Source organism: Aptenodytes patagonicus, chromosome 4 (genome assembly GCF_965638725.1).
Source record: "Aptenodytes patagonicus chromosome 4, bAptPat1.pri.cur, whole genome shotgun sequence".
NCBI lineage: Eukaryota > Metazoa > Chordata > Aves > Sphenisciformes > Spheniscidae > Aptenodytes > Aptenodytes patagonicus.
The window spans coordinates 37,984,605-38,012,529 of NC_134952.1; the positions used below are offsets into that span (position 1 = coordinate 37,984,605).

The 27,925-nt window shown below is 38.5% G+C and overlaps 1 protein-coding gene across 5 annotated transcripts in view; it reads right to left on the bottom strand.

The window, feature by feature from the left end:
* The window catches only part of WWC2 (WW and C2 domain containing 2), a 106,634-nt gene that overhangs the window by 48,573 nt on the left and 30,136 nt on the right, over positions 1–27,925 (bottom strand). For all 5 annotated transcript variants that reach the window (XM_076336458.1, XM_076336456.1, XM_076336454.1 and 2 more), the window contains exons 2-4: positions 19,045–19,154; positions 5,098–5,301; positions 4,013–4,089 (exon numbers count right to left, since the gene is read on the bottom strand). In XM_076336458.1, coding sequence (XP_076192573.1) covers positions 4,013–4,089; positions 5,098–5,301; positions 19,045–19,154 — 391 coding nt within the window. The remainder of the gene's footprint in view (positions 1–4,012; positions 4,090–5,097; positions 5,302–19,044; positions 19,155–27,925) is intronic.

Sequence of the window (27,925 nt, forward strand, 5' to 3'; positions counted from 1 at the left end):
AAAAAATCCTCCATTTAATTTTTTATGTCATACTTCCCAAACGTACTAAAACAAAGTTTCTGGACCACCTATAAAAGGAGTGTACTTCAACACAAATTAAAATTAATCCTCAGCATACACATAGAGACAGAAATGCCTCCTTGAAATGTGGAGCCCCAAATTTTGGTATTTATACATCTAACCTGGCTCGTTTGCACTCTACGTACTAGCCAGATACTGTTAGGCTTTTTACCTTCCCAATCAGTAAGGTAAAAAAGGAAAAGCCTGTTGGAAGTCCCCTGCTCTCACCTACCACTGTGAAATTCTTGCTTGTTTTCACATAGGTCCTCAGGTATTCAACTCTTTTGAAAAATGAATTATATTAAAATGAAGAATTTGACCACTTTAACTGAAATTAATTTCAAAATACGTCTCCAAGACTTTTTGTATCCAAATCCCCTTAAACTTCCTACTTGGTGCTATTCTTCAAATAAAAAAAAAAAAAGAAAAGAAAAAAAAAAAAAAGAAAAAAGGCGAGATTCCCAACATGCCAGGTGACTAGAAGTACTGAGCATCAGCAGCTGCTGTAGCTTTCCAAGAGGCTTAAAATGCTTTGTATGTCTAAAATAACCAGTGATTTGCGGGGTTCTTCGTATGGGTTTGTGAATGATACTTAGGCATTCAAGTTTGTAGCTTCTGGCTAACAAATTTTCTGTGACAGAAATAAAATGCTTTCAATCTCCATTTTCTCCAAAGCAAAATCTGTTCTCTAGATGAGGGGTTAGGTTCAGGCTTTTGGAAACTATCATCACTAGTTGCTTTGCCTGACAGAAAACCGTTTTTATTTTGACCACAATAAATAGTTAGCATGATAAACAGGCAATGTCTCTAAGTATACATTCAGCGCTCCTTAACTATTTCTTCCCTGACTAGCACAAAAACCCCAAGAATAATCTCTCAAGTGTTCTGATCAAGGTTATAGAAAATGAAAAGATATCACCTTTATGTTCCAGGTAAAGTAATGTGTAAAATATGAAAGAAGTCCCAACTTTTCTGAGAAATACAGAATGGATAAACTTTTTTTTTTAAATCAGAAATATGAATTTAGAGTAATAGCAGAAGGCACACTGGATTTCAACTTAGAGGATTGCATCTCTCAGAAACCCTTACATTTTTCCTCAAGATGATCTTCTGAGTGTCCTCTGCTGTAATTCATCATCATTTCATTATCAAGAAATGTGAGTTAGGTACATTATCCTAGAAGGACATGACCTACATCATAATATAGACTCTTTGTTTACTGCATCATACTTGCATTAAACTATTCTTGTGCTCCTTGTCTTCTCCTTCCAAACTTTCATGTAACTCCTGCTTTTTCACAGCTCTTCACCTGTTTTACCCTTCACCCCCTTCCTGCTGCTTCTGCACATCATCTTAAGTCACCTGACAGGCCTCTCGCTTCCTCCTTCAAGCAGGCTCCTGTGCTAACCCCCGTCTATTCCCAGCACTCAAATACTAATGGAACAACAATGACAAATGACAAAAAACCCCTCTTGTTATTTTATAAAGGTGCATCCCCTACTCGCTGCATATGCATAAAACATACTGTGATCACGTATGCTTTATGTTGTTTGAATTATCTTACCGATTACTAATTAAGACCCCAAATGGCCTGACTAAAAGTCCACTGCAGGATCAGATCCTTCAGTTTTAATCTTTTGAGAAAGGTCCGTCTTCTCCTGCTTATTTCATTTAACAGCTGTCTGATTTCTGTCGTATTTTCTCTACGACCTATTGCACAATAGGCAATTCGTGTATCCAAAAGGCTCCACATGCATGTGTTAAGCACAGCTAACAAGGAAAAGGTCAAAGGCCAATTCAGAACTTCCTCGAATGCCAAGTTTCCCCGTCCAGCCACCATTAACCTGATGATACCAGTAAGCCTCAGCCAGTGTGAGAGAGAAACAGGTTTAGCACATCTGACCTAATAGTTCACTGAACAATACGCAAATTCTAACTAGCTGGCTAGCAGCTTACTAATGACTAACTTTGTTTCCCATTAAGTCCACACATGCATATACTGTAAAATGCCAAAAGGTGGCCTATTAGCAAAGCATCTTCAAACATTCAAATAAAGGTAAACTATGATAACAGTCATACCTCTCTTGCCATCTTCCATGAAAACCACTTTCCAGCCCTAGCATCACAGGGCTCCACTTTTTCTTATCTCAATGATTTTCATATCCAGTGGCTTTGGATGACAACACACTTTATGCTGATACAGATATTCTTGGACTCGCACCCTTCTAAACTCTGCAGACAAGATTCAGGTCACCTGCTTTAGGCACATATGCAACCTGGACTTTGCAATGCCAATAAATCAGATGTTGGGAACCAACAGGATATTAGGCTCCTTGACTCCAAGAAACAATGAAGAGAGGAAAGCACCTCCAAAAAATGAATTACTATGATCAACACATCTGCCTCCCTCCTCAGTGAACAGACAAATTGTAGATCTGCAGCCAAGAGGTGATTCAGTGTTTCTGCATCTTGAGCTGGGAGGTGATCAGAGCTAAGTAACAGGAAAAACTGAGCACAGGACCGTGTCTGAATTTTCCCCTCTTTGACTTGTAGGTGATTATATTTAAATTTGATCATGTGTTCTGTTCTTCAACAACACTGATAATTTCCCAAATATACTAGTGATCTCCTGGCCAAAGGGAACATCTGTTACTGCTCCACTCATTTTAGAAAGAAGCTCTCGCCTTGTCTTTTCATTCTTGTTCCTGACAGAGTCCTCACTGCTGTTGATTCTCCCTACTAAACTTACAACGTTTTTTCTCCCCTCTCCTCCAGTGTTGAAATAAGTTCTCTCACTAGCCACCTTTCCTTATCCTTAAAGGATAAGGGACTACAAATTGAGATTGGTAAGGATGAACAGGTGTACAAGCAGTCAGGAGAGCAACATCCGGACGCCAGTTTTACAGTGTATTCCATCCCTGATTTATACTGGGTTTTAAAATTTTAATGAGCTATTCCACAGTTCCTTTTAAACATTAATTGTTTAGAATCCTAATCATAACTCTTACTCCAGGTGAAGGAGGATGTTGCTCTCGGAGGCTTCTATGAGTGCTGCTCTGTGCAGAAACCAGGAGGGGGCAATGGAAGAGCTGAGTAACTGCTATCGCTTGCGCTGCTTCTGCTACCGCAGAGTCTGTATTCCAGCCCTCATCGAAGGACTATGCTGTGAGGTGCTGCCTTTTTAACCTGCATGGTTTAATCTAATTTTTTTCATTACTAACTACTACAGAAAGCCTAGGCTAGCCATCAAACATTATATGCCACAGCTTAAATAAATGAACTCCCTATATAGATTTTAAATGTCTTCCACACCATTTCCTCTTTATTCAAGATAAATTCACTAGAGACTAACCTGTGAATGAAAGTTCTTTATATGGAGTCTGTTAGTGACCATACTGAACACAGTTGACCAAATAATGGATTTTTGTTCATTAGCAATTTCAAAATGCAAACACAAACTTTCATTCTTGATCTGAACCATTCCATTTTGACAAAACAGAGCAAAGTTTCACACCATTATTGAAAAGTGTTTTTTAAACCAACAGAAATTTGTGAGGCAGTTCATGTAGCTAATGGTGCATTTCTCACAGAAGAAAGACTGTGTAAAAACAATCATCTAGCTGCAGCTCACCTTGGTCTATTACTTTTCTATTTTCACCTAAAGATTTTTACTCTTCCTTTTAAAAACAAAAGCCTACAAGTGAAAATAGTTATCAGATTTATTTAAACCCACATCTAATTAGAATATCTGTCAAAATTTCCCCAAAATCTGTTATCTGAAAGTAACAGAGCTTTAAAAATTCATTAAAAACCTCTGAATGGTATTTGATGAGAATATTAGGAGGTTTCAGTACCAGGGTACAAGATACATCTGCTAGTTCAAGCTTTGCTTATTCTATAGTCATAAACTTTGCACACAGAATACAAATTAATATGAGTTAAGCACTCTCACCCTTAATCTTGTAGTGGAGATTTCAGCCTTCAGAATGTCAGGGTCATACTTTGTGCTTGATGAGGAACCTGAGAACACTTTTTTAAAAAGACAAAAAAGGACAAATATTTAAGTACTTTTAAACCATTAATTAATCCCTTCCTTGATGAATCCACATTGATCTAAAACTACAAAGTGCAGAAAAACATATAATACTTCTAAAAAATATATCCTTTTATAGAGTAGTCAGCATTGCAGGATGGCAATAATTAATGAATAATCAAAATTTCCCCGTTTTCCCCTACCACTATTTGGTATCTCTCCTCCTTTGCCTATCCCAGGATCCTAAAGTAGCATCTCATTCTCCCTGGCTTTCTATCTCCTGCTTTCTGTTCTCATTCTTCTAGCTGAGCCATCTTGCGATCACCTCCTTCTGGAAGCTGTAACTTCTAAGGAGATTTCTGGAAAGCAGAAGATTTATTCAGAAGCCTCAGAGGTCTGCCACTCAGTTCTTCCGCAGCTGCACATGCTACTTTTATCACACTATCTAAGAGAGATGTTTGGCCACCGACAGGCCTCTGACAGCACTTTACTACATGCCAATTCCTTGCCCAACCTTGCAACATGTATCTCTACTTCACCCTTGATCACAGCACACAGGCTACAAAATTATTGCATGCTATTCTTACAAAGCAGCAACAAAATTCCCTCCTCCGTCTATTGCAGACACCTGTCAACACAGTAGGGTCATTTCAGTATGCAGCCATGAAGCGCAAGAGATCCTATTTACTTTGAACCTAGATCTGGCAGAATTTTGTTCTGACAAGCTGCATGACAAAATAGATTTCAGAGCCAACTGCTCTAAACCACGGCTCAAAGGAGTTCAATTGTATCAGAGAGAAGAGGGTTCTCTCCAGCAGAATAGCTTTATATTAAAAAAAAAAAAAAACAAACACAAAAACCCCCAAGAAGTAGGGATGCTATCTCTAAAAAAGCCAGAGTACAAGGTGTTCATAGCAAACCTTGAAAACCCATCCTAAAGAGAAACAGGATCCCCTGCAAGGCACAGATCAAAGAAGTTACATTGTATTCTCTACTGTACTTACAGCTTGTACGAGAGCTTGATTTTTCTTTGTAGGCATCATTCAACCGTACATACTCATCCAGTGCAAGTGCTAGCCTCTGTTCTTTCACCTGGTACAGTTCTTTCTGAGTACTGAGAGCATCCTGGGCTACCATAAGATAATCTTTTAACATTCTCTCTTGTTCTTGCCTCCATTGTTTCCTGGGATCTTCTATTTGTGTTGTTTCTTTATAGGAGAAAAAGAAAGGATTTAAAGAGACCTTTGCTGAAATCCGTTCACAACTAAATTGTTTCTTTGCCTGTAATCCACAGTTACAGAAGTGTAAACCATAGCTTATCTTTGGTTACTAAGCAGATGCTCAATTTTACTTAAGTTTTTCTTTGCCACAAGAGCGTGTGTAAGAAACAGTATTTAAGGGATCAATTGCAAAATTAGGAATTAGGGTACAACAGGTAAATGCTTATGTAGATCATTCCCACATCTTCAACCTTAAATTAATAACATCCTAAAACTCAAGAAAAAGCTATTTTTTGCATAAGAGTATTTGGAAATAGTTGGAGTAATAACGCCTTTCAATGACATCTTAAAATTGAATGCATTTCTGAACAAAAATGAAAAGTAATCTTAGCTATTACATTTTTTCAACCCCCCTCCTCCCCACTTCATTAATTTTTACAACCATATGTTATTCATGTTTTCTAATGGTTATCTCTCTCCTTTCCCTCTACAAAAACACTTTTATCTTTTCCCCTGTAACTGAACTAACAGAACATTAACTCTCCAGATCACCTCACCTAACTCCATCCCCATCCCTGCTAGGCATCTGATGCAAGATACAACTTTCTTTTATAGTCAATAGACAGAGAGTGTCGCCCTCAGAGGGCACTTCACTCCATCAAAGACAGGTGCCCAAGATACGTGGGACCGAACTGCCTTTTTGAGGTGTGTACTTCTTCCCACTGACTACCCAGGGAATATAAATGAGTAGGCTGGAACAGGCCCTTAATTCACGAAGGGCTTCAGGTCAACCATTTTAACTCCAGCAGCCACAGAGAAGACAGACTTGCATAGAATATGTAGACAAGACGATTAGACATAACATAGTGGTGTGTATTAAGAAAGTACGTGATGAGATCAATCTAACTGTAGGTTTTAAGATTTTTTTTTTTTTTAATGTAAACATGCAAAGAGGAAGAGTTAAGGCTGAATGTTCAATCTTATCATTAATATTTCCTGACTTAGTTCAGCACTTTTTGAAGCTGTATAATGAATATTCTTCCTTTAAAGCTGTACTAAGTACAAAAACATTCTCACAAGACATAGCCATGAAAAGTTTGAAATGCAAACGTGCACCACACTGCATTTTCTTTGTAAGTTACATACTATAAATCTGCATAGATCTACAGAGATAAAAAGTAACATTCAGTACCAAAGTATTTAAGTGCAAAGTATTTACTTCAGAATTTTTCTGCAAAAAGGAGGAGGAAAGTTTATTCTGTGGGTTAGATTTCTGCCACTTTAGTTCTCTGAATTGCTTTACTGTGAGAACCAATGCGGGGGACGGGATGGGGGACAGACGGGAACACATGGCTGAAGACATGGGGGGAAAAAAGAACTGCAGCAGAACCAACCTGATTGCTCTAAACTGTAGCTGAAGTGCACTCTTGGGGAGAAGGCACTCTTTCAACTCCATATATGAAAACAGATCTTGTAACAGCAAAAGCTGATAAGGACAGGTTCTGGTTAATAACAATTTCCCATACTGACTGACTACCAGTTTTTCAAAAGCTTTTTTTGGTGTTAATATCACATAAACCAAAAGACATGCAAATAAAAAGAAGCATCCCATAAAACTAACCCTGGAGAATCCTAAACTGACAATGTCTACGGAACTACTGATGCTTTTAAAAACAAATACACATACATTCCCCACCCCCCCCACCCCCCCCCGCCCCCATGCTGGTGACCCCCTCTACCATTTACAAACATGACAAGCTTTTGTATTTCTACTGGGTAAAGGTATCTCTTAGATGTACACAATGGATACATAGAGAGTAGAAATCACATAAACCCAAGTGTGGTGCGTAAAAGATTAAAGCAGAGAAAGCTTTATACACAGTTGGTTTTCCAATAACCCCAACAGGAACACTCTCTCCAAAAAACTAACTATAGCTACGGACACACACACACATATATCCATGTTTATAGCCACCTGCTCTTTTCCACAAAGATATCAGGCACACAAAGAAGCAAATCGATAACTTTTCTCTCCTAAATGGTCAACACATGTCCCTATCCATAGCCACTTATTGCTGTTGTGCTTTAACACACCTCCACATTCACAGTTATTTACACAAGATAAGAAGTGCCGGTTTCCAGAGCTGTCCTTTTTTGTGAAGCAGGATGAAGAGCATGAAGCAGGATTCTCATGGGTCAATGATCAAATAGGATAAATGCAGTTATGTTGGTTTTTTAGAAGAATGTAATGATGTGATGGTGTTTTAAGAGTGCAACCAGCAGCCACCAAATAATCTTACAAGATTGGAAGGTCTCATCTTCGAGCATGTTGTAGGTAATTGCCTTGTAGGTTTTATGTGAGGATTGCTCAACATGCAGCTCAAAGACCAAATGTAGCCTGCAGAGTCCTAAAACGTGGCCTACAGATGCCCTGTCCTTGTGACTGCAAGAGAAGGACAAAGCTGATCAACAGCAGATTATTTTGTATTGCTGACAAATACACTCAAACATTTTCTTTCTGCCTCTCCAAGCTGCACGTGCAAAACAATACCATGATTGTATGAGCTAACATCTTTTATACTGACAGTCATAAATGAGTTAAAGGTAACCCTGTGTTTTAAAAATTGCACACTGTAACTTCAGCATACTGAGGTTTGGGTATTTGCCTGTGTAGGTACAATGACTGGCCAAACTATTCTCAGCCAATTCTATCTGCATGTATTTTATTCCGGAACAAATGCATTTTATTCTGGGAAAATACACAATCCTGGAAAAAGCAAAGCAGTACTGGAATGACTACCCCAGAACTGTTACTCAGCTTTTACCAAGCAGAGAAGACTCTAGAGTATTTTTCACTCTATGTCTTCTTAAATATTATGAAATGAAAAACCCCAAAAAGCGTATCACTTGTTTGGCAAGTTGTTTTCATATATATATATATATGTATGTATTTTTATATATATGTATTTTTTAATAAATATAAAAACGTGTGCCTGTGTAGCAGCACCATACGCTTGTTCATTTATAATTTTCAGTTGTCTCAATTTCAATCAGTAGGTTTACCCCACAGAGAAAAAAAACAAAGAACTATGGATGATATTTCTTGTACTGTAGTGCTGCATTTTGAAAAGTATGTTCATTTGAGCACATGTACCTTCCAAGACCCAATAAAATTTTTTAAAAAGCAGAGTTGTCCTTTCAAAAACAAATATTTAGACTTCTCAGAGTAAAGCCTCACAAAGATAAAGATTCTTTTCCTTGGACGAAAATGTTTGAAGCACCTACTGTTAAGGTCAAACTTGTATACACAAGAACATTATTGGGATAGTTACATGCATGTCATTGTGGGAACAGCTTGCTGAACATTTCAAAATGAGATGTGAAGCCCTTCACATGCTTAAATCAAAGAGTGAGATTTAAACCACAAAGGGCATTCAAACATTTTCCTAGCCTTACCATTCAACAGCTGATGTAAAATAAACTTGGAAGATCTCATTCCTTTTTTAGGGCAGATAAATGTTTCCACTGGTGACTGCAACAGGATGCATTACAACCTTGTCTGCAGCAGATACGAATCATGCAACAAACAGATTGCTAGCTAGACAGATGGGGAGATTTTTTTTCTGCTGGCCAGGGGAGGAGTAAGCACTGGTTATGAACACTGGACAGAGCTGTAGGGTTGTATCTGTTCTAGAAAATGCTAACTGGACTTCAGTGATCAGCAGTGGAGAACGAACAAACTACCCCCCTGAGCATGTCCTCTCCAATACTTTCTGCATCACCAGATAGCTAAATTCAAGAGTTCAGCTGTTTCTTCTAGAGAAAATGAAGACGATACGCTGGCCATCATTTTCTGTGGCATAAACTTAGATATGAACTAAAGGAATCTCCTTAAGATGGATCTTTAAACAACTAAGAGTTGTACATCAGGCTCTACCAAGAGCACTGCTTAGATTTCAAAAAATCTTTATCTGCCAACTTCCTCTGCAATGCAATTTTCACAATGCAAAATAATGATCCGTAGTAACAGAATGAGGAGGGTGGTGGCACGCTTAATATTCAGGTTACACATTCCTAATTTCACTTGGTTTTAGCGTCATTTGGCAAAGCCACTTGCAAATCAAATTTACTCAATTCTATTAAGAGATCTTGATTTAAAACCAATTAATTTAACTTTAAATAAATTACTGCAAGTGCATAGTTAATAAATTTATAAAAAATTATAAACAAGCAATTTATTTCCTCCTGTTTTTAAAGGTCTGAGTGACTACTCACGCTGGGGGGAAATTCTGTGAGACAGAAAACACTTGAGGTCTCGCCCAGCGGAACCACACAAGTGGCAGGATGGCACGCTCCACCCAAGGACGTTCCTGTGCACTGAAATGATCACAGCCCTGTAACGTAGAAAAGCAAGCTGCGCTGGCTTTAATCATACTGCTATTCATGAAATGCACTCCTCCTGGCTCACTGCCAGCCAGGTTTGATGGACTTAAACTCAGCAAAGAATTTGGCCCAAACAGTAATTCAAAACCAAAATGCCAGGACTGACTTTACGCCTTGAAAGTTTTGTTTATTCCTTTGGCTAGAACTTTTTTCAAGGGCAGCAATGTTACGCATGTTCTGCGTAATTATACATAAGATAGGATACAGGCAATAGTCAGGCATGCCATTTTTTTAAAATGAGATATTTTCATATGTTATGTTCCTGTCTGCTATCAAGAAGCTCTGCCAAATTTTTACAGTCTACTTGAACAGAAGGAAACTATTACCTTATCAGCAGTAGATCGTATTTCCCTAAAATACACGAAATTAAAATCCCACTAGAAAATCCCACAGGGAAGGGAACGGCTCCCTGACGCCCTACTGCTAGACAAGAGAGAATCGGACATTTTACTACAGGATTAACAATATGTGGAAGCAATAGTTTTCCAACGTCTCCCCTTGCCAAACAAAATAATAGCATCGATTGGCTCTAGAATGACCCACATGTAAGCTCTCTTCAGTCAGACACATTGCATTTAGGCAACACAGTTACAGAACAAGTACTCTCAAGGGGTCCTACTTAAAAAAATGCCGGAGATGCTAGATTGCTACTTGAGAAGGGCACATACATAGCAAGAGGAGAGAAAATCGTGGCATTACACTTTTCATCCTGAAGAGAGAACTCTCATCTGTTTAAACACACGCCCATATTATTCCAGTTTGTAAACGTAGCAGAACCACCCTCTTAGAAGAGAGGCTATTCCAAGGGAAACTAGTTGACCTGGCTAGAAACGAGGACCAGTGACCTAAGATCTGTAGGGAGAGGAGCAGGGGGGAATTGTATGCCACAGCTGGAGCTGCTATAATAGCCCTCCTTTTTGGTAGTGATGGCTTCCACCATGTCACCTCAACCCACACTCCCCAACGTTACACATGTTCTCTTTTGCACAGCCTCTGGTGCTCACTCAATCCAGCACAAAGCCTATTCAATGCACTAAACCCACCCAAATGCTCACTGGCTCCAAAAGATAACATGAAAGCAGATACATCATGTTCTGGCAGGTTAGGTGAGTTGTGCCGTGTTATCAAAGGTCCAATGGGCCAGTATAAAGGAGGAGGAAGAACCCAGCTGGGGAAGGAACTAGACATCCTTTTTTTGGCAGCAGCAAGCCTACTTATAGATCTACTCATCCATTAGAATCTTAAGTATGGATCTACTCATCAATACCATGCACCTCCTCCCTCATATACCAACTTACAGGAAAGTTTCCAGACCTGGAAACCAGAAGTACAATACAAGACAAGAGGTGGCAAAACTGCAGTGGCTGAGTCCTGAAAAGAGGGTGGTTCTGACTGATGCAGAAGTGTGCCGCGCACAGACGGCTGTGCTCTGGGCTGCACCATGTCACAACCCAGCCAGGTACTCTGTGTCAGGGTGGCAATTTCTCTGCCTCAAATAGTAAGTGATGAAAAGATAACTCCATTACACTTGTCATCTCTGGTTATCTTGCATAGTAATTGAAGGACTCCTACCTCCAACCAAACAGAACGCCACCTTCAAGAGAGTAACACAGGCCTCAAAACCTCAAACCCAATAGCTGACTACATTCAGGATCCCTCATCACTGGTGCTTCTCCTGAACCCTAGTGGCTGAAGAAAGTGTGCAAGCTAAACCCAGACTGGTTTTTGAACAGCCCCCAATGCCTTTGCTGTGGTAGGATTACATCCTACTCCACAGAGGTGGTTTGAGAAGGAGGGGATACCTGGAAAGCAGCCTACTGCATGCTGAAGGCAAGCCCCTGGAAAAAGGGCTGCAGGCAAGCCAAACCGGGGCCAGCTGCACCGAAGGAGAATCAAGATTTCAATGGTATCTTGCACAAAAATGTCTCAAGATGGCACAGACAAAATCAACAACAACCCTTTGACATATAACATCAGAAGAGGAAAAATAGTGTCTGCTATCAACCATCACAGGATAACGCCAGTTAGCTTAGTGGTGGGTGGTGAAACCAATTTTATCAACAACATTACGTAATCACTATAGATACGTTTATTCTACAAGTATGTCCCACGTTTCTTGATAAACTGGCTTTCAAATCTCCAGTACTTTTGCCTGCAGTCAGACAAAAATACACTTAGAAAAAAAAAAAAGAGTGCAAATATTACTTCATTGTACTTCCACTGGCATAACAAATATTGCAGGCAACGGAGATGCAAATCTTAACGAACAGCAAAGGAGCAAATGTACTAGCACTAGTTTCAGGGAGAATAACCAAGTGTTACTAGACTGGCTTAAGGAATGCACTTTATTGTTTACATACCAGAGGCTTTCTAAATGCATTTTTTTCTTATTCCTTTTTCCCCCTGCTTTTTAAAATACTTACAATTCAAACTCAAACAACAAGAAAAGCAATTTGTACCCAAAAATTTGAGGAAGAATTCACAAACAAATATTATATCATTTCACACTGATATATTTGTTCAATAGGTAATAAAGAATAGCACATTACAGAGACAGCAGTTTCAGTAAGACCGTGCAGCCCAACAAAATGACATATACAGTGTCTTAAAAATGATCTAAAACATTGCTGGATACTCAAAGAAAAATCACATTCTACCACATAATAAGATGGAATATGGGTTCTAAAGAGAGACATGAAGGAAAATTACGTTATTCAGAGTATGCTCTGAACTGAGCTCTCTACAGTTTGTTTCCTGCCATAGAACCTGCACACAAAAATGCCTCCTCTCTTCCAGATACCTTCTTCACTTTTCCATAAAATAATTCTGTGCTTGAATTTGAGTAATGAGATAAAATGAGAATGTTTTCCAGCTATACTGTGCAAGCATGAGCAGATTTCCAAGAAATATTTATTCAGAGATTTTTACAAAGAAATAATGAACATGTTATTCTTATGGCACATTAGTTTCCCCTAGATATCAGGTAGCATATGCTTGTATATCTCAGAGTCAAATGCAGTAGAAACCCTGAGCATTTTGCTCTACATTATCCAGTAAGTAGGTAATGTTCTACTGCTATGGCTATCAGAACTAAGACATAAGAAAAACATGCAAATATGATCTTTACATAAAAGTCAGCAGCTAAAATATTCTTTAAACCAGAGCCTTCATTGCTCGAGCCCTCCTTCTGAAGCCAGCATGCACCAGATTACTCTAATCCCTTCCTATAGCCAAGGGGCAGAGAAGATATCTTCAATCTTATTTATAGGTAAGATATACTGCACTTGGGTTTTCACCATGTGTGTTTGCTGACAGTAAAGAGTCTTCACAATTGTTTCCCAAATGCTTGCATGTCACTACTTGCTTAGAAGATGGTGATGGGTCATGGGAACAGTGCACATTTATGATCATGATACACCATTCGACTCCCTCAAGCTAATGGTAATTGCAGACTCATGGTGGGATTTTCAGATTTCTTCCTTGTCTGAAAATACAGTCTGGCACACTTTCATAGATGCAAATTTACTAGAGTCCCAGGCTGGAGCAGAGAAGAGTCAGTCTATCCACAGAAATCCCTGTGTTAGACAAACCAGTTGCACAGGCGTTAACTGGCACGAAAGCCTTTAAGATTACAACAAGAAATAGAATACCTGTAGTTAAAATAATTGTGTTATAAGTGTCAAACAGTGTAGGTAAATAGCTAGGCTTTGAAATTTTAAGAAGAAAGGAAACCAATTGGGGAAATAGGGACCTCCAGTGAATTCTGTTCTCGAGCTAAGCAGACACAAATCCCTCTACCTCTATGCTTCCTGATGTTTTAGCATCACTGACTCAATTTTCTTTTTCTTTGTGGATGAAACAGTGGTAGAAAGCAGTCTCTGGGAAAGGTGCATTCATGCTTCCAAAGTGGACAATTAAAACTAAGTAGGGAGGAGCTGCAGAAGCGGAAAAGGTAGATGTCCAACTCTGTTTTGAAGAAAAATGCTGGGGGTGGATGGCAGGGAGAAAAATCATCATATTGAATACAACGTACAGAGTGGCAAAAAGAAAGAGATGTGATGGTCTGAAATACTACTGGGCTAGGAGTAGCTATTCCTTCCCATCCTTATCTTTTAAATACTGTCATTCAGTTCCTTTCTGTTACCTTTGCCGCTAAACATTACTAACAGCAGAATACATGTTTTACAGGTTAACTAGATCAATGCAATGAAGAAAACAACCACTTGCCTGGTTATTCCTGAGCCTGAAAATAAGAACTGGAAGTAAAGGGGATAAGTTATTTAGGAATACATAGGATGCTGAAAGCAAGGCAGAACTTATCCCAGCCTGTGATTCCCTCAGACTATTCACGTCAAGCCAGAAGTAGAAGTTTCTCTTTCTTGCTCCCATTACCTCCACAGCTGTTCATCTACACGCATCCCATGCAATGGTCTGGATCAGAAAACCTGCGCAGCTGGGGGAAGGAAGAGGAGGTGGGGAACAACAACTCACACACCTCAGGAAGGAAAGTGCTTCCCCGTTGTCCATGTTTACTACACATCCTCACGCTGACACAATGTGGGAGCAGGAACCAGAGCAAGCAATGACTGCTACTTCAGCTGCCACCATCACTCCAGAAGTGCACCTGGAAATCACAGCCTCAAGAGTCAAAACTGCTTCATGGCAAGGCTGCACAGGGCACAGAACAGACGAAAGTTCAAGGGTGTCATTTCAAAACACCTTTAACCACGAAAAGCAGCTGTCCCCCGTCTCTTCCACCTGACTGTTCGTTCATTCATATCCCAGGTCACCTTCCCTCTCTTGCTTGCATAAATAGGGTGTGGGAAGGAGAACAAATAGCAACTTTTTTTTTTTTTTTCCCCCTACCGGATTAGTTTCAACTCGAATCAGCTCCCTGATCTGATTCACTGTCTGGCCATGCAAATGTTCATGCCAGTATAAGCAAAAACATTGCAAGGACAGAACAAAAGGCCAGAGGTAGCAGTAGAGCAGGACCAATTCTTTCAGAGATTATATCAGTTTAAAAGTGTTTGCAAATCCAAGCTCTAAGAGCATAAATGTTTGCATCTCAGCCACTTAACACCTGATGTTGAAAACCCTGCAGAAGAATTGGAAAAACGTGAAAGCGATGACTTTGCCTGTAGATATACGAAATAAAGTCGAGTAATAGGTTTGTGTTATTTTTGGTATTGCCTTGAGTTCCTAACCATGTTATTTAGCAAAATTAGTAAATGTTAGCAATTTAGACAGCTGAAGTAGATAAACACACGAGTACAGTACATACATGCAATAATGATTACAAGAGTGAACAGCATAAGCTATACAATCTATACTCTCCCAAATCACAGTAAGAAGGATCCTGTACCAAAGGTACTCCTCAGCCCCTGACCACCAAATAATATCCCTTCAGTCATCCTTCTAACAAAGGGCGCTACTGAACCACAGGGTAAGCATTTAGGTTCTTATGGTATTAGCTACCCACATCATATGCATGTTCCGCCTTGCCAGATGGCCTGTAATCTGGTCTCCCTTGAAGCTGAAAGCATCACATTAAAACTCCTAATTGGGGTAATATATTCATAAAGTAATGACCTCAGTCAGTGTTTCTCAAAGTGGGTTACATCATCCAAAAGGATGAGAAAGCTCTAAGGCAATCAGTAAGAGCTAGGAAAAAAACCCCATCTGTATTTGAAAAAAACTCATAAAAATATATAAAATTATAGAAAATGTGTGATGATAATAAACCCAAATTATACTTAAACATATTGACACCAAAAGCAAGTTCCTCAAGTCTGAGGGAGTGTTTTACAATTGCAGACTGTTCACAGCCAATTCTTACCCCTCTGTGGAGGAGAAACTGAGTTTCCACCGGCAGTTAAGGAAAGTAGGCTTTTCTCAGGTTTGTATGGGAGAAGGGAAGGTAAAGGTCTAAGACAGATAATTAGACAGATGGGGAAGATATTTAATTTTTTTTTTAAAGATATATTGATTTAAATAATTTTTTAAGAATTTAACCTTTCATTATAGAAATTTGGTAGAATTTTTAGAACTTTGCAAGCTCCAGTCTAGTACTGCTTTCTTGAAATCAGTGGGAGTTTTGCCAATATCCACCTTCAAGAGGAGCAGAATAAGTCCCACGCTGAACATTAATGGAAATTCCACCCTTAACATATTCAACCTTCAGTTTTTAACAGAAAAGGAGGGAACAACCATGAGTAGGACCACCTGAATTTACAGTCTATTGCACTGTGGTCTAGCCTGCTGCTCATTGTTTATTGGGTGTGTTTGAGAAATTTAACAAGATTGGCCAGTTTTACTACAACAGCTCCAAGTCCTGTGGACAATCTGAAACTTCACAGTTGTATCAAATGTAGCTTTGTACAGAGGCACAGAGTAGGAACAATACTGGAAAAAGAAATGAAAAAGAGGACAGATAATAGAGAAGCTGTTCAGAAGAATTAATTATGGGATTCAAGAGGAGAGAATCAATGGGCCTTCCCTCAAACATTTTGCTGAAATAAATCCATCCAGAAGGCATTGAACATGAAACGTAGTCACCTCCCCCGACTTAATACATGGGAGCAGGTTTCTGCCCAAGGCACTATCCCTCAAACTGCCATTTACGGGTCCTGAAATCCCGCTTTATGCAACCTCTTTTTAAGGCATCTATCCATTTGGTCCTCCTCCTAGCAGTGGGTGCAGTTTTCCTTTGTCCAGTAAAAGAGAGAATAACAAAAGTATAATCTATACAGGTGAAAGAGTAAAGAAGTCTTCCTTGTTCTAACATATCCACTGTCCTGACAGAGAATTTCAACAGTTCAAATCCAGAAAGCATATTCAATACATCTGAATTATTACACTGCTAATAAAGCAGTAAGCAGGTGCAAAAACTGCTTTCTAGAAAGGCTTTTCCCCTCTAATTATTAGTGACCTCCATACTAGAGATTTCAATAGCATCAAAACAACACATGCACCCCAGTCAGATGAAGTAGAAGTTATAATCTCCACATTTGGCATGTCAGACAAATGACCTGCTTATAAGACACTTAGGCAGCGTACCTCCCAGCAACTCAAGAGTACTCTCACCAAAACACTATGCAAAATACAGTGTACAAAACTAAAATATACCACTTTACAAAATCAGAAGTTTCGGTGAAATGGCTACAAAGCAACACATACATTACTATAACAGAAACCAAATGCACTGCTGAACAATGGATGGAAACCACTTTAAGTATACCAAAGTACACCACTTTGTCATCCATCGTAGGCATTAACATAATACAAAGAAACCTAGCTAATCACACTTATTTGTCCTGGCCACAGAAAGACACACGTACAGATGGATATACACAACTCTTCTGTATTAAGTGAAGCATTAGTGTTTGCAGGATATTAACAATTGTCAAAAGAATTCCAAGACAATGCTGTCCAAGCCTCAACATTTGCATGTGTGTGAAGCAGAACTTACCCACGAACAGCTTATAATATGCAGGAATTCACCTTCAATGCACAGAAATAGGATTTAAACATAAAGAAAATATTTAATATCTTTCAAAAAAAAAGGCAACAAAACTAAAAGGCTGAGATTTTTAGAACTCATTAAAAATTTTGAGCACGTATGGAATAAAAGAGCACAATTATCAGAGCAGTGATCTGAAAGCACTTTCAAAGTGCCCAGAAATGCGGATTGCCTGCTCAAAATTTTATAACTTTAAGTTTTATAGTTTTGGCCAAAGCAGAAGTTAGAGACAAGTTTCCTCTTATAATAGCATTTAGATTCAGAAGCAAATCCTTTTCTTTCTTCGTGATTTGAATTCAATCAGGTACGTCCCTATTTTTTAAAGTTCAGAAACGTTTAACACCACACTCCTCTGTAAGATCAGAGGACTCTCATTCCAATAAAACAAGGCTATAAAACCCCAACTGAGGTTACTGGATGGGATTCAGTTCAAGATAAGGTGTCTATCTGCAAGTGTTCAATAAGCACAGTAGATGTCTACCATCTCATTCTAGTTATCAGGGTTCAACCAACCAGTCCAACCCAACCAAAGGAGCTTAAATCAGCTCATCTTCAAAGCAGACACCCAACCAGGCAGCTACATCACACTTTACGTTACAGTGGCTGTACTGACTAGGCAGCTATTGACTACAAAAGCAGCTCAGACATCTCAGAGTTGATTCACTTGCCCATACATTTGAGATGCCACAGGGTAATGAGCTTCATCTCCACCTTTGTTCCAGAAGACCACTGGTCACTTACCGTCCATGCTGTATCTACTGACCTTGTGCAGTTGTCTCTGCTAACCTAAAGCATCTCAAATGGCCATAGACACCTTACTATTTTTTTAAGTAAGTACACAGCACTGCTAGCACAGATGCAGGCACCTATATTCAGGTATTGATCTCAAATGGAATCTCTTCTATTATGTTATTAAAAATAACTTCTGAGAAAATAGAAAAAGGTATCAATTAATATGGAGTAATGAACACATAAACAGAAGGTAGAAACACTTTCAGGAATATATTCATTTCAATAAGTCTAACAAGCATTGTATTTCAAATTTTGTATTAGTTTTGTATGGTTTAGACATAATTCCCATGCAATTAAAAATATATGTAGAAACAGATGTAGTTATTTTGTATCAGCAGATTTTCTTGTAAGCCTTTTAAAGCCAATAATGTTATACCAAAGGGCAATTTTTCCCCAGCATTTTGATTCACCATTCCCTTTCCAATTACTACAAAATACAGCATTATTTATAGCCTGAAATGTATTCTACAACATTCTTAGAACTACAGTACATTTGCCAGACCTCATATACAAGTTACAAATACCCCACACACACTCCATACTACCTTATCTACAATAGTTCCTTTCAGTAGTTAGACTGAAGCCAGTTTTTGTTACTCATGTTAAGACTATCTCCGCCAGTGCGCATTACTGAATATTTAATGGCCACCAAACATCATACACTTTACAGATACCAACAGATGTAAGCCATCTTTATTTATGACACATTACACGGACTTCTTCCACAGCAAAAGATGAAGAGTCGTATGAATAATTTTGAGCCAGCTATAATACATCTGCAACCATCCCCAACAAACCCATGCACACAAATGGGATAATTTGTCTACTGAAAATCAGAAATTGTTACTTTAACTACGCTTCTCTCACAAGAAATCTTTCCCTACTCCCAGTCATGCTTTAAAAGCTTCTTAAGAAAGTCTAATCATGACGTGCCTTCTTATATAATCAATATGGCAAATTGAAAAAATACTTACGGTTTATGTGATCAATGTAGTATACACCAATCTGAGGATCATATGCGGCTTCCCATCCCCATGGTAGTTCATCCCCAACACAATCCGCAAATGACAAGGGCTTTGTTAACCTAAAAACAAAGAAACAAGTTAAAGGTATAGCTTTTCTCTCTTCCATACGTATGTTTATTATTCATAATAATTCCTATTATGTCAGAAGCTAAAGTAAGGTAGCAGGGAGGAAGGAGAGCAAGTTTTTTTTCTCCCTCAAAGTTTAGGCTCTTGATTGTTTTTCCCGTTTCATCCTTCTGTATTCATTAACTCCAAGAACATAATATAAGTTATTGCAAACATTTTTCAGTACAGGCACTCAAGTGAGAAAATCACTGCAACATCTTTCATATTTGACAGTTTAAAATTAAACAATAACCAACAGCTTGTTAAAAAAAAAAAAAAAAAATCTACACTCTTATTCGTCCCCAGAAGAACTGGACCCTTCAACCTTGAGTCTGTGATGAGAGCACAAGATTTCAAGGTCATTTTCTCTAATGACCACAGACAGGAAACTCAGAAAAGAGAATATAACCACCTAAGATGCACTTAGCAGCACTTATCAATCCACATACTTGAATAAAATAAGCAGCAGTGTGCACAGAGTAGACATTTTATAAGTAATGGGCCTTAGATGTTCACATGGTGCTTTTTTCGGAAGACAGACAATTAAAGTTTTTCATTTTAATAATGAAGCACCTATTTGTTACAAGAAATAGATTGATACAATAATACATGGGCTCTTTTCCAGCTGAGGCTGAGCAAAGTTTTGCATAATTTTCTTTTTGCCTTTTGTTTTTTTAAAAAAGAAATGAGTACTGAGTTTCCTGTTGATAAACCCACAGATGAATGCCATGTCTGATATACTGATATATTTAATAGGAAGAACAAGAGAGTTAAGGTTTTATTGTCACCATAGTGACAATAAGATTAGTACATATCCAGTTTTAAAAAAAAAATCCTCAGAGTAAGATTATCAAAAGCAGTTTGTGGGACACACGAGCATCACCACCTTTGCTCACTGCCGCTTAAGTTCTATCATCTAAGACTGTTTTTTCATCTCATCATTAAAATTCTATACAAATAAAAAGCTAACAGTCTAATTCATGTATGCTTTTCGGTGTTTCAGTATTTTTTCTTCAATTAGTTTCTGACCAAAAGAAACTGGTTTATTGACATGTTTGTGAGGAATGAAAGAAAACAGTACATTTTACCTTCTACAAAATGAATTGGCTTTTTTTCTGTAGAAAACACCAGACAGAAAATACTTTACAAAACTATTGAATTAAATTCTTCATGCAGCTGAGAAAATAGAAATTTGAGCACAGGTTTGATTTAGAAATCATTGTCCCACAAATTTATTATTATTATTGATGGTATTGGATCTGACCTACCAATAGCAACACTATGGGCAACAGTAGGGCAACACTTTATTCCTCCAAACGAGGGTTGCAGAAATTACAAAGAACCAAGCTCTTAGGATCCAAAACCTTTTGAATTGTGATTTTTTTTCAATTTTTTTTTTAAATCATAAGCATGAATCCACTTTCTTGTATTTCTCCAAAGTTTACAATATAATCCTATGAAGGTTACTAATGTTTAATTTGAGGTCCTGAACACATTCACATGGATGAGGCAAATTCACTATTTATTGCCACTTACAAACTGCTATGCAAAACCACTAAACACACTGAAAACTACTACAAAATTCAGGTGAGGTTACCAATGTAGAACTAAGTCTGGATCACTAAGATATAAAATATGGATTATAAACAGCACAAGCAAGCTGTGAGAAAAGTTCTGTTTACTGGGAGAGATTCTCCATGAGAATGGTTAGCCACAGACACTTTTCTCAGTTGAGTGACAAGGTGTAGCTTCTGTAGTACCTGTTCTTCTCAACCTTAACCCACTATATGCTGCCTCACAGTCCAAGAGCTCCTTTTCTAAAGGAAATCTTAATTGGACATGACCCATCCTCCTCACTACGATGCAGGAGAGGACATGCCACTGAAGCTGACTGGGATAAACTCCCCAGTGATCTCCAGGGAAAGACCAGGTCTGCAGTAAGCCAAGCCTACCTGTTGTATCCTCTCCCACTGCTGACATATATTTTTAAATCCAGACATGGCGCTGCTCGGAGTGAGGCTGCTCTGAGAAGGAGCTCTCCAGAAACCCCAGCTCAGACCTGCCACTCTGCTCCTCACCCTCCTCCTCCTCTCCAGGCAGCAGAAGCTGTGCCGCCACGGCCAGGATGGCAGCTACGCAGCTCAGCAGGCTAACAGCTGGCCTGCAAAGCTGCAGCTGCCTAGCACTGCCATATCAAATACACCTGCCCAAATGCTACCTACTAATAATTACCAGCATCACTTCAAAGATTACTGTTTTGTTTGCAAATAGTAACAGCTAGAGAGAAACAGATGGCTCTTAGGAAAGCAGGAGATGCCCTTTAAAGCCAGGATAACGCACACAATCACAGCTTCAGCCAGGCTGTCCACAGCACGCAGCAGACTGAACACAGGGTACCCATGTCAGAGGGTTCCCAGGCCACCACTGCTCAGAGGAAGCATCAATCACGTAAAAGCAACAGCCCTTTGGTGAGTTTGGTTAGTCATGTGAACCTGTGCCAACTACTAGGGTTCATCTTGCTGCGAAGAAAGTCCTGCCTCAAATTAGATTACAAATGTGGATTTTCAAAAACCATTTCTTAAACTGAATAAAAATCAAAGTTCAATGTCATCCTTAGCCTTAATGTTACAATATTAACTCAAAACACAAAGTCTTGTAGTTCAAGTAGTAAAAATACTTGAAATACCATATAGTAGCATAGGATTCATAACAAACTAGTATAAACATGCCCAGATGGTGTCTAATAAATTCATTTAGAACTCTGCATAAGCACTTAATACTTTCAAAGATACACACCACAGTTAGCAACAATCACAAGATGTGATTTTTAAACCACCTCTACAGGAAGGATATAATCCCAATACTATCCTGGCTTTTCATCTGCACTCCACACCAATTTTATTTTTAATCAAATACTGACTACTTACTATTATAGCTCATTCTGTAGGTTAGACTGCAGACCACTCTGGCCATGCGGATGTTCTGCCCAGGTGTTATCACCTGTCAGAAATCAGACACCGTGAGAATGAATAGCAGCTGCTCTCTCATCCCAGACACTCCATAAATTAAAGCCACACTAAAAAACTGTGGAAAAGTACTTGAGTGACCCACTCTAGACCTTAAACAAAAGAAGAGGAAGGCAGAAGCCCCAAAGTACAGGCAGTACTGGACAAATTCTGCTCTGCTGGATCATGCTTGGACATGGCAGCCTTAAGATCTGAACTATGTCAGGACAACTGCTCCTGAGTAGATTTTTAAAAAATGAAAAAGTTTGTACATAACAAGATCGCAATTACTTAAGAGTGTTACACCCCCATGACTCTCTTTTTTGTTCCGGAGTCTTTTAATAGCACAAGATTTTTGAGCCCGACACGGACTTTTACAATTGAGCAGCAAGCAGCACAAGGTGATTTCAGGCTGCTTTGGGCCCTCAGAACTGTCTCAACATAAACAATATTTACTTTCAAAATACATATGGCAAATGGATGAGATTAATATGACATGAAGCTAAGTAAAATGCAGGAGAAAATTTGCAAGACAAAAGTTGAAAGCAAAGAGAGTTATGAGATGTAATTGGACCGGAAATAATACCTAGGAGCAAGGACTGAAGGAATCTTGCCTATGTGAAGATCATTATCTGTGACATAATAACCTATGATAGACGGACTGCTGTTATATTCATTAACTGTGACCCAAGAAAAATGAGGTTTATTGCACCATAATAGAGGATTAAGTGCTGCATCTCAGGGCACTGATATTCTGAGGTGGTTTATAATACTTTTTCAGCTTGTAGTTATCAATTTACATGTTCTTAAAAGAATGCCGATACACTAAAAAGGATGACTTAAAGTCCACATTTAAGATACTATGAAGTTTAATGAGTTAACAAATGCATATCATTAAGCTTAAGTATTCTCACCTATGAGCACTTTTTTTTTTTAACCTTATAGAACTCCTTCCAAGTGAAGACTAATTTATTAGCCTTTAGCTCATATACAACATTTTTATCTACTCAACCCCATATGGCTGCAACAGTCCCATTTCAGCTTACAGATTGAAGTGTACTCCCCAGACCAAGAGAATAAGAAGCAGGTGTGTGTAACGAGAAGTGGCTACTCTTGAGAAAACCAGGAAGCATTCTGTAATGCCATTATGTAGACAGTATATAATTATGTTATTGCCAATCACTTCACAGATGCCCTGGGAAACCTAGGCGACAAATACAGCTTACAAATTGAGAAGCTGTGTTACCACCTCAAATCAACATTTTTCTTTAAAGTTTTCAAAATACAAAGTTAGCTAAGACCTTAAAATGTAGGTTCTACAATGATGTATGTGTTATCAGTAACAGTTGCTATTGCATCTGCAGCCATGCCTATAAGTCTATATATGCATCTAAAGTTAATAAAGAGGCTGATGATACTGTAAAACAGAAACGTAACTACAGACTGACGGATTGTCAGTGCAATATTGCTCCATTTGGACAATTTTGTGCACTCTCTTGTTTGATGTACTCCCTAGACCACAAAAATACGTATAAGAAAGGTTTCCTCCTAAGGTCAGGGTCCACAAAAAATGAGAAATTTACTACAAATGCTAGTGAATGCTGTCATTCTGTCAATATACGGACAACCCATGGTATTTCACACTTCTGTGATCTGAGATTATCAATGTGCATGCTCTTAAAAATGTATACATATATACACACATACACACACACATATGTATATACACACATACACACATGCAATTTTCAACACATTGTTCTATGCATGAGTAATGCTGCGTTCTGCTGTATTCCTTCTCTGACTCCTTTTTTGTCCAAAATCTGTTCAGGATGAAATCAATTGTAACATTGAAGCAGAGGTTACCCATGTTATGATTAGGACCCTACTTTATCAGCAGGAAACTCTGGACTTCGGTCTTTGTTATCTTCTAAACTCAGCTGATACCAGCATCACTGACATCTTTAGCATACTTCAAGACCTGATTTTATCCACGCTCAGAAGTATTATGTGAGTACAGTTTGAGATGTTTTGCTTAGATAGAACTATTTGTGTCAATTTTGTAAGACCATTTTATTGTGATTTATGATATATGTGATGGAGGGTGGGGGGAAGAGAGAAAGGTTACAGTAGGCAGATCTGAGAAAACAGTTGGGCGGGAAGCTGGGGAGGAAGACACAGACCAAAAAAACCCCACAACAAATCTGAGACTGTTCTATTCCTCAATTCGAAAGGAAGAAAATGCAGGTTGGTAAGAGATACATTAAAAATACCTGAGAATTATGAACACGTTAATCTTAATCTCTTTCAAAATGACTTCCAAGAATACCTCCTTTGCTGTATGGTGCTTGACCTACAGTCAAGACTTGGGAGTTTTGAATTCAGTTGAATTCAATGAATTATAACTAGGGTCAATGTTCAACTTCTACAGCAACTTCAACATGCATTTGAAAACTTTCTCCAAATCCCAATTATCCCCTACCCAAAATGACCTCATGTTCTTTGCCATGTAGCAAGATCTTGTGTGAAACTTACATGAAGTGTTGTACAGATTAAATTTCGCACCCACTCATTCTTGTACACAGAATCATATATAGTGATGGACATTGCATATTATTTACTTACTCTTACAATGCAGCACTGGCTATTACTTTTTTTAAACAGACTCCCAACCGTCTGAAAAATATACCTCTACTCTAGAAATTGAGAGGACAAAACAGAAGTTACTATTTAGAGGTGCAGGAATGAGCACCTATTAAAACATAACTGAAGAAACCCAATGATGGAAGGACCACATGCACACTTACCTGGAATCTGGCTCATTTAGCTACATACACCCTTACAGAAGGGTGTACAGATGACTTAAAAATAACACAATACAACAGTAACACAACTTCTTCCTCTGAGCACTTCCCCACAAATATTTTCAGTTAGCACAGTAACACAGAATAGGAACATATGATCAACATCAGCTAATTTCTTACTTTATTTTGCAAAAGGACAACTGAAAATATTTACTTCTTATTTTGATCCAGTAGCTCAAGACCAGCAAATGTAAAAATTTAAATCAACTGATCAGGCAAAGGAATGTATAAGAGCAAGAAAAATGTTCTAAATTCTTCACTAGAACTCCTGAATTCAGTGTTCAAGTTGGCTCTTAAAATCAATTCAACTCTTACCTAACTTTCTAATGCTATAGGCATTGTGATTTTGAAGGATCTATAAACATGTCTTCTAATCCCATCCCAACTATCGTCCCAAATGTGGATTTTACTCACTTCAGGCACCCAAGATAGATTTCTTATATAAAAACTCAGGGGTGCAATTCATCCCCTTAACTTCAAAAGTTAGTTATCTAATCTGAATTACTCCTTTAGGTTCCCTAGAGGGACTGATTCAGCACATCTATTTAGATTGAAGATAAATCACCCTTAATGTTTCCCTCTTTTTCTACTGACTACAGAAGGAGTCTGAATGCAAGGCTCCTTAGCCTATACAAGCTAACTAAATTTAAGCGGGATGAATACTGTACAGCAGACAGAGTGCATATAGAACAGCAAAAGAGACCAAGCTGTAGCTCCACATTGCAGGTCAAAGTTAGAGAGAGGCATTGCCGCTCCCTATGGCTGAGGTCGGTATCCATTAACAGCATATAAGTTACCTTACATCAGAAGGACAATTTTCTCTTCTACAAATTACAGTGGCTGAAGCTGCAACAAAATGCACTTACTTTCTATAAATAATACTGCTGTCACTTTCCTAACGTTAAAAAGTGGTAACTGGGCCGTTTACCTGTAGAAAGGGGCAGAATTTACATGCCCATAAAATACCCTTTTGCCATAGTCTTTGTTCATTCAAGTCTATAAACTAGCAAATCCCACGCACAATTTCTCTCTCCAGAAAGCTCATTCACGAGTCTGTTGACAGACAGGATTTCAGCTTCTAAACACCACGTTCTTAACACAGTAGTGCCTCCTGTTCAGATACCAGGCCAAGACATTATGTACAAGCTTTGTATTGCTTAGGTACATTCTCTTTTAATAAGGGTATTATTAAGATATACTGCTACTTTATTACAGGTTTTATTTTGAAAGAGTACCTAAGTGGACATCAGTACCACATTAGAACACGTCAAACAAGGAGTAGCATGGTGGCAGCCCCTGTTTTAGCATAGTGGTGTAAAACAAACAAACATGGTAAGGTCATGAATCTGTTTACCTCGTTCACAAGATTTATGCAACCAACCATTAACAAATGCCTATGTTTAAAAGACAGCAAACATGCATGTTACCTTTTCTATACCAATACAGAATTACTAAGAGTAGTTCAAACTAAATGCCACCCCATTCTTTAATTATGAAAAATTCTCAGTAACATTAAATTATGCTGCTCTATGCCTATAGCCACTAGCATGTGCACCATTAATCTGTTTGTTTCATATTACACACGCATGCACACAACAGTACAGGTTTACAGTCAAAGGTTCCTAGCCACACTCCTAGCATTTAGATGTAGCAATCAGCAGTACATTGACAGTACCATGCCTTTGCCACATTGCACCTCAACCGGATACTCAAAAACTAACTGCAGAGAATAAAGCCACAGAGGAGTTATACACTTTTAGGAGACAAAGATTTATTAACCCCATCAGCAAGTATTTCCTGTTTTCCAGATTTCAGATCATTTTGCTCCTGGTAATACAAAGATGGGTAAAACCCAGTCAAATTTGTGTAAGAATGGAAACTTGAGATATGTGGGCACTGATTCTAGTTTTCTAAAAAAACATAGGGGTATAGTATCATTTTTAATAGCTGGCAATTTCTATCCTATGATTCTTTTAAGCCCTCAAATACTTATGACAGACAGCAGGCCTTAAAGAAATATACTTCTTGGGTTTCAGAGGGTTTTCTTGGTAAACAAAAATGTACACACATGCAGACAGGGGGTTATACTACGAGACATACATAAGTAAGTTCACCACCTTACAGCAACACAGAATGGCTGGACATTATTTGGGCATGTACTACTGGGATAATGGGCTCTCACAACTATTTACAAGCTCAAAAGCTTGGTTTCCAGTACTGAACTCATACTGACAGTGGTTTACAACATCTCCCATATTACAAGTCCCATATTAGGTTCATGTGGATAGGACTAGACCACATTCAATGGACCACATCTAACACTTTGAAAAATACAATTTCCATTAAAAGACTCTTGTTTAGCTAGCCAGCAGCTGAGGTGAACACAATGTTGCATTCAGGAAGCACACAAAGATCAAGCAGAAACTAAAATCTAATCTTTTTTCCGTCCTCGTAGGGTTTGGGGTTTTTTAAACCTTTTTAGAGTACTCAATAAGCTGTTTCTTCTCTGTAATTTAGGCAAAGTACTCAAGGCTGTTTTGAAATGCTTTGTTGAAATGGGCAGTGTGCTGAAGGGTGTCTTAGTTCCCAGTTAGAGAGCCCTCCAGAGAGACAGTTGCATTAATACTACCATGAGAAATGGCAGCATCGGCCCATTATCAGTTCTGACTGCTGCTGCCAAAAGGCCTTCCTGAAGACCAACTCAGTTACATACACTGTACCATGGCACACAACCTTTCACCATATTCAGTAAGTACTGCTTAGAAATAACAAGCTGAGACCTCACCAATGACTGGTTTTGGAGACAAGCACTAACTACAGTAGAAAACTGTACTCCATTCCTCAAATGTTTCCCAG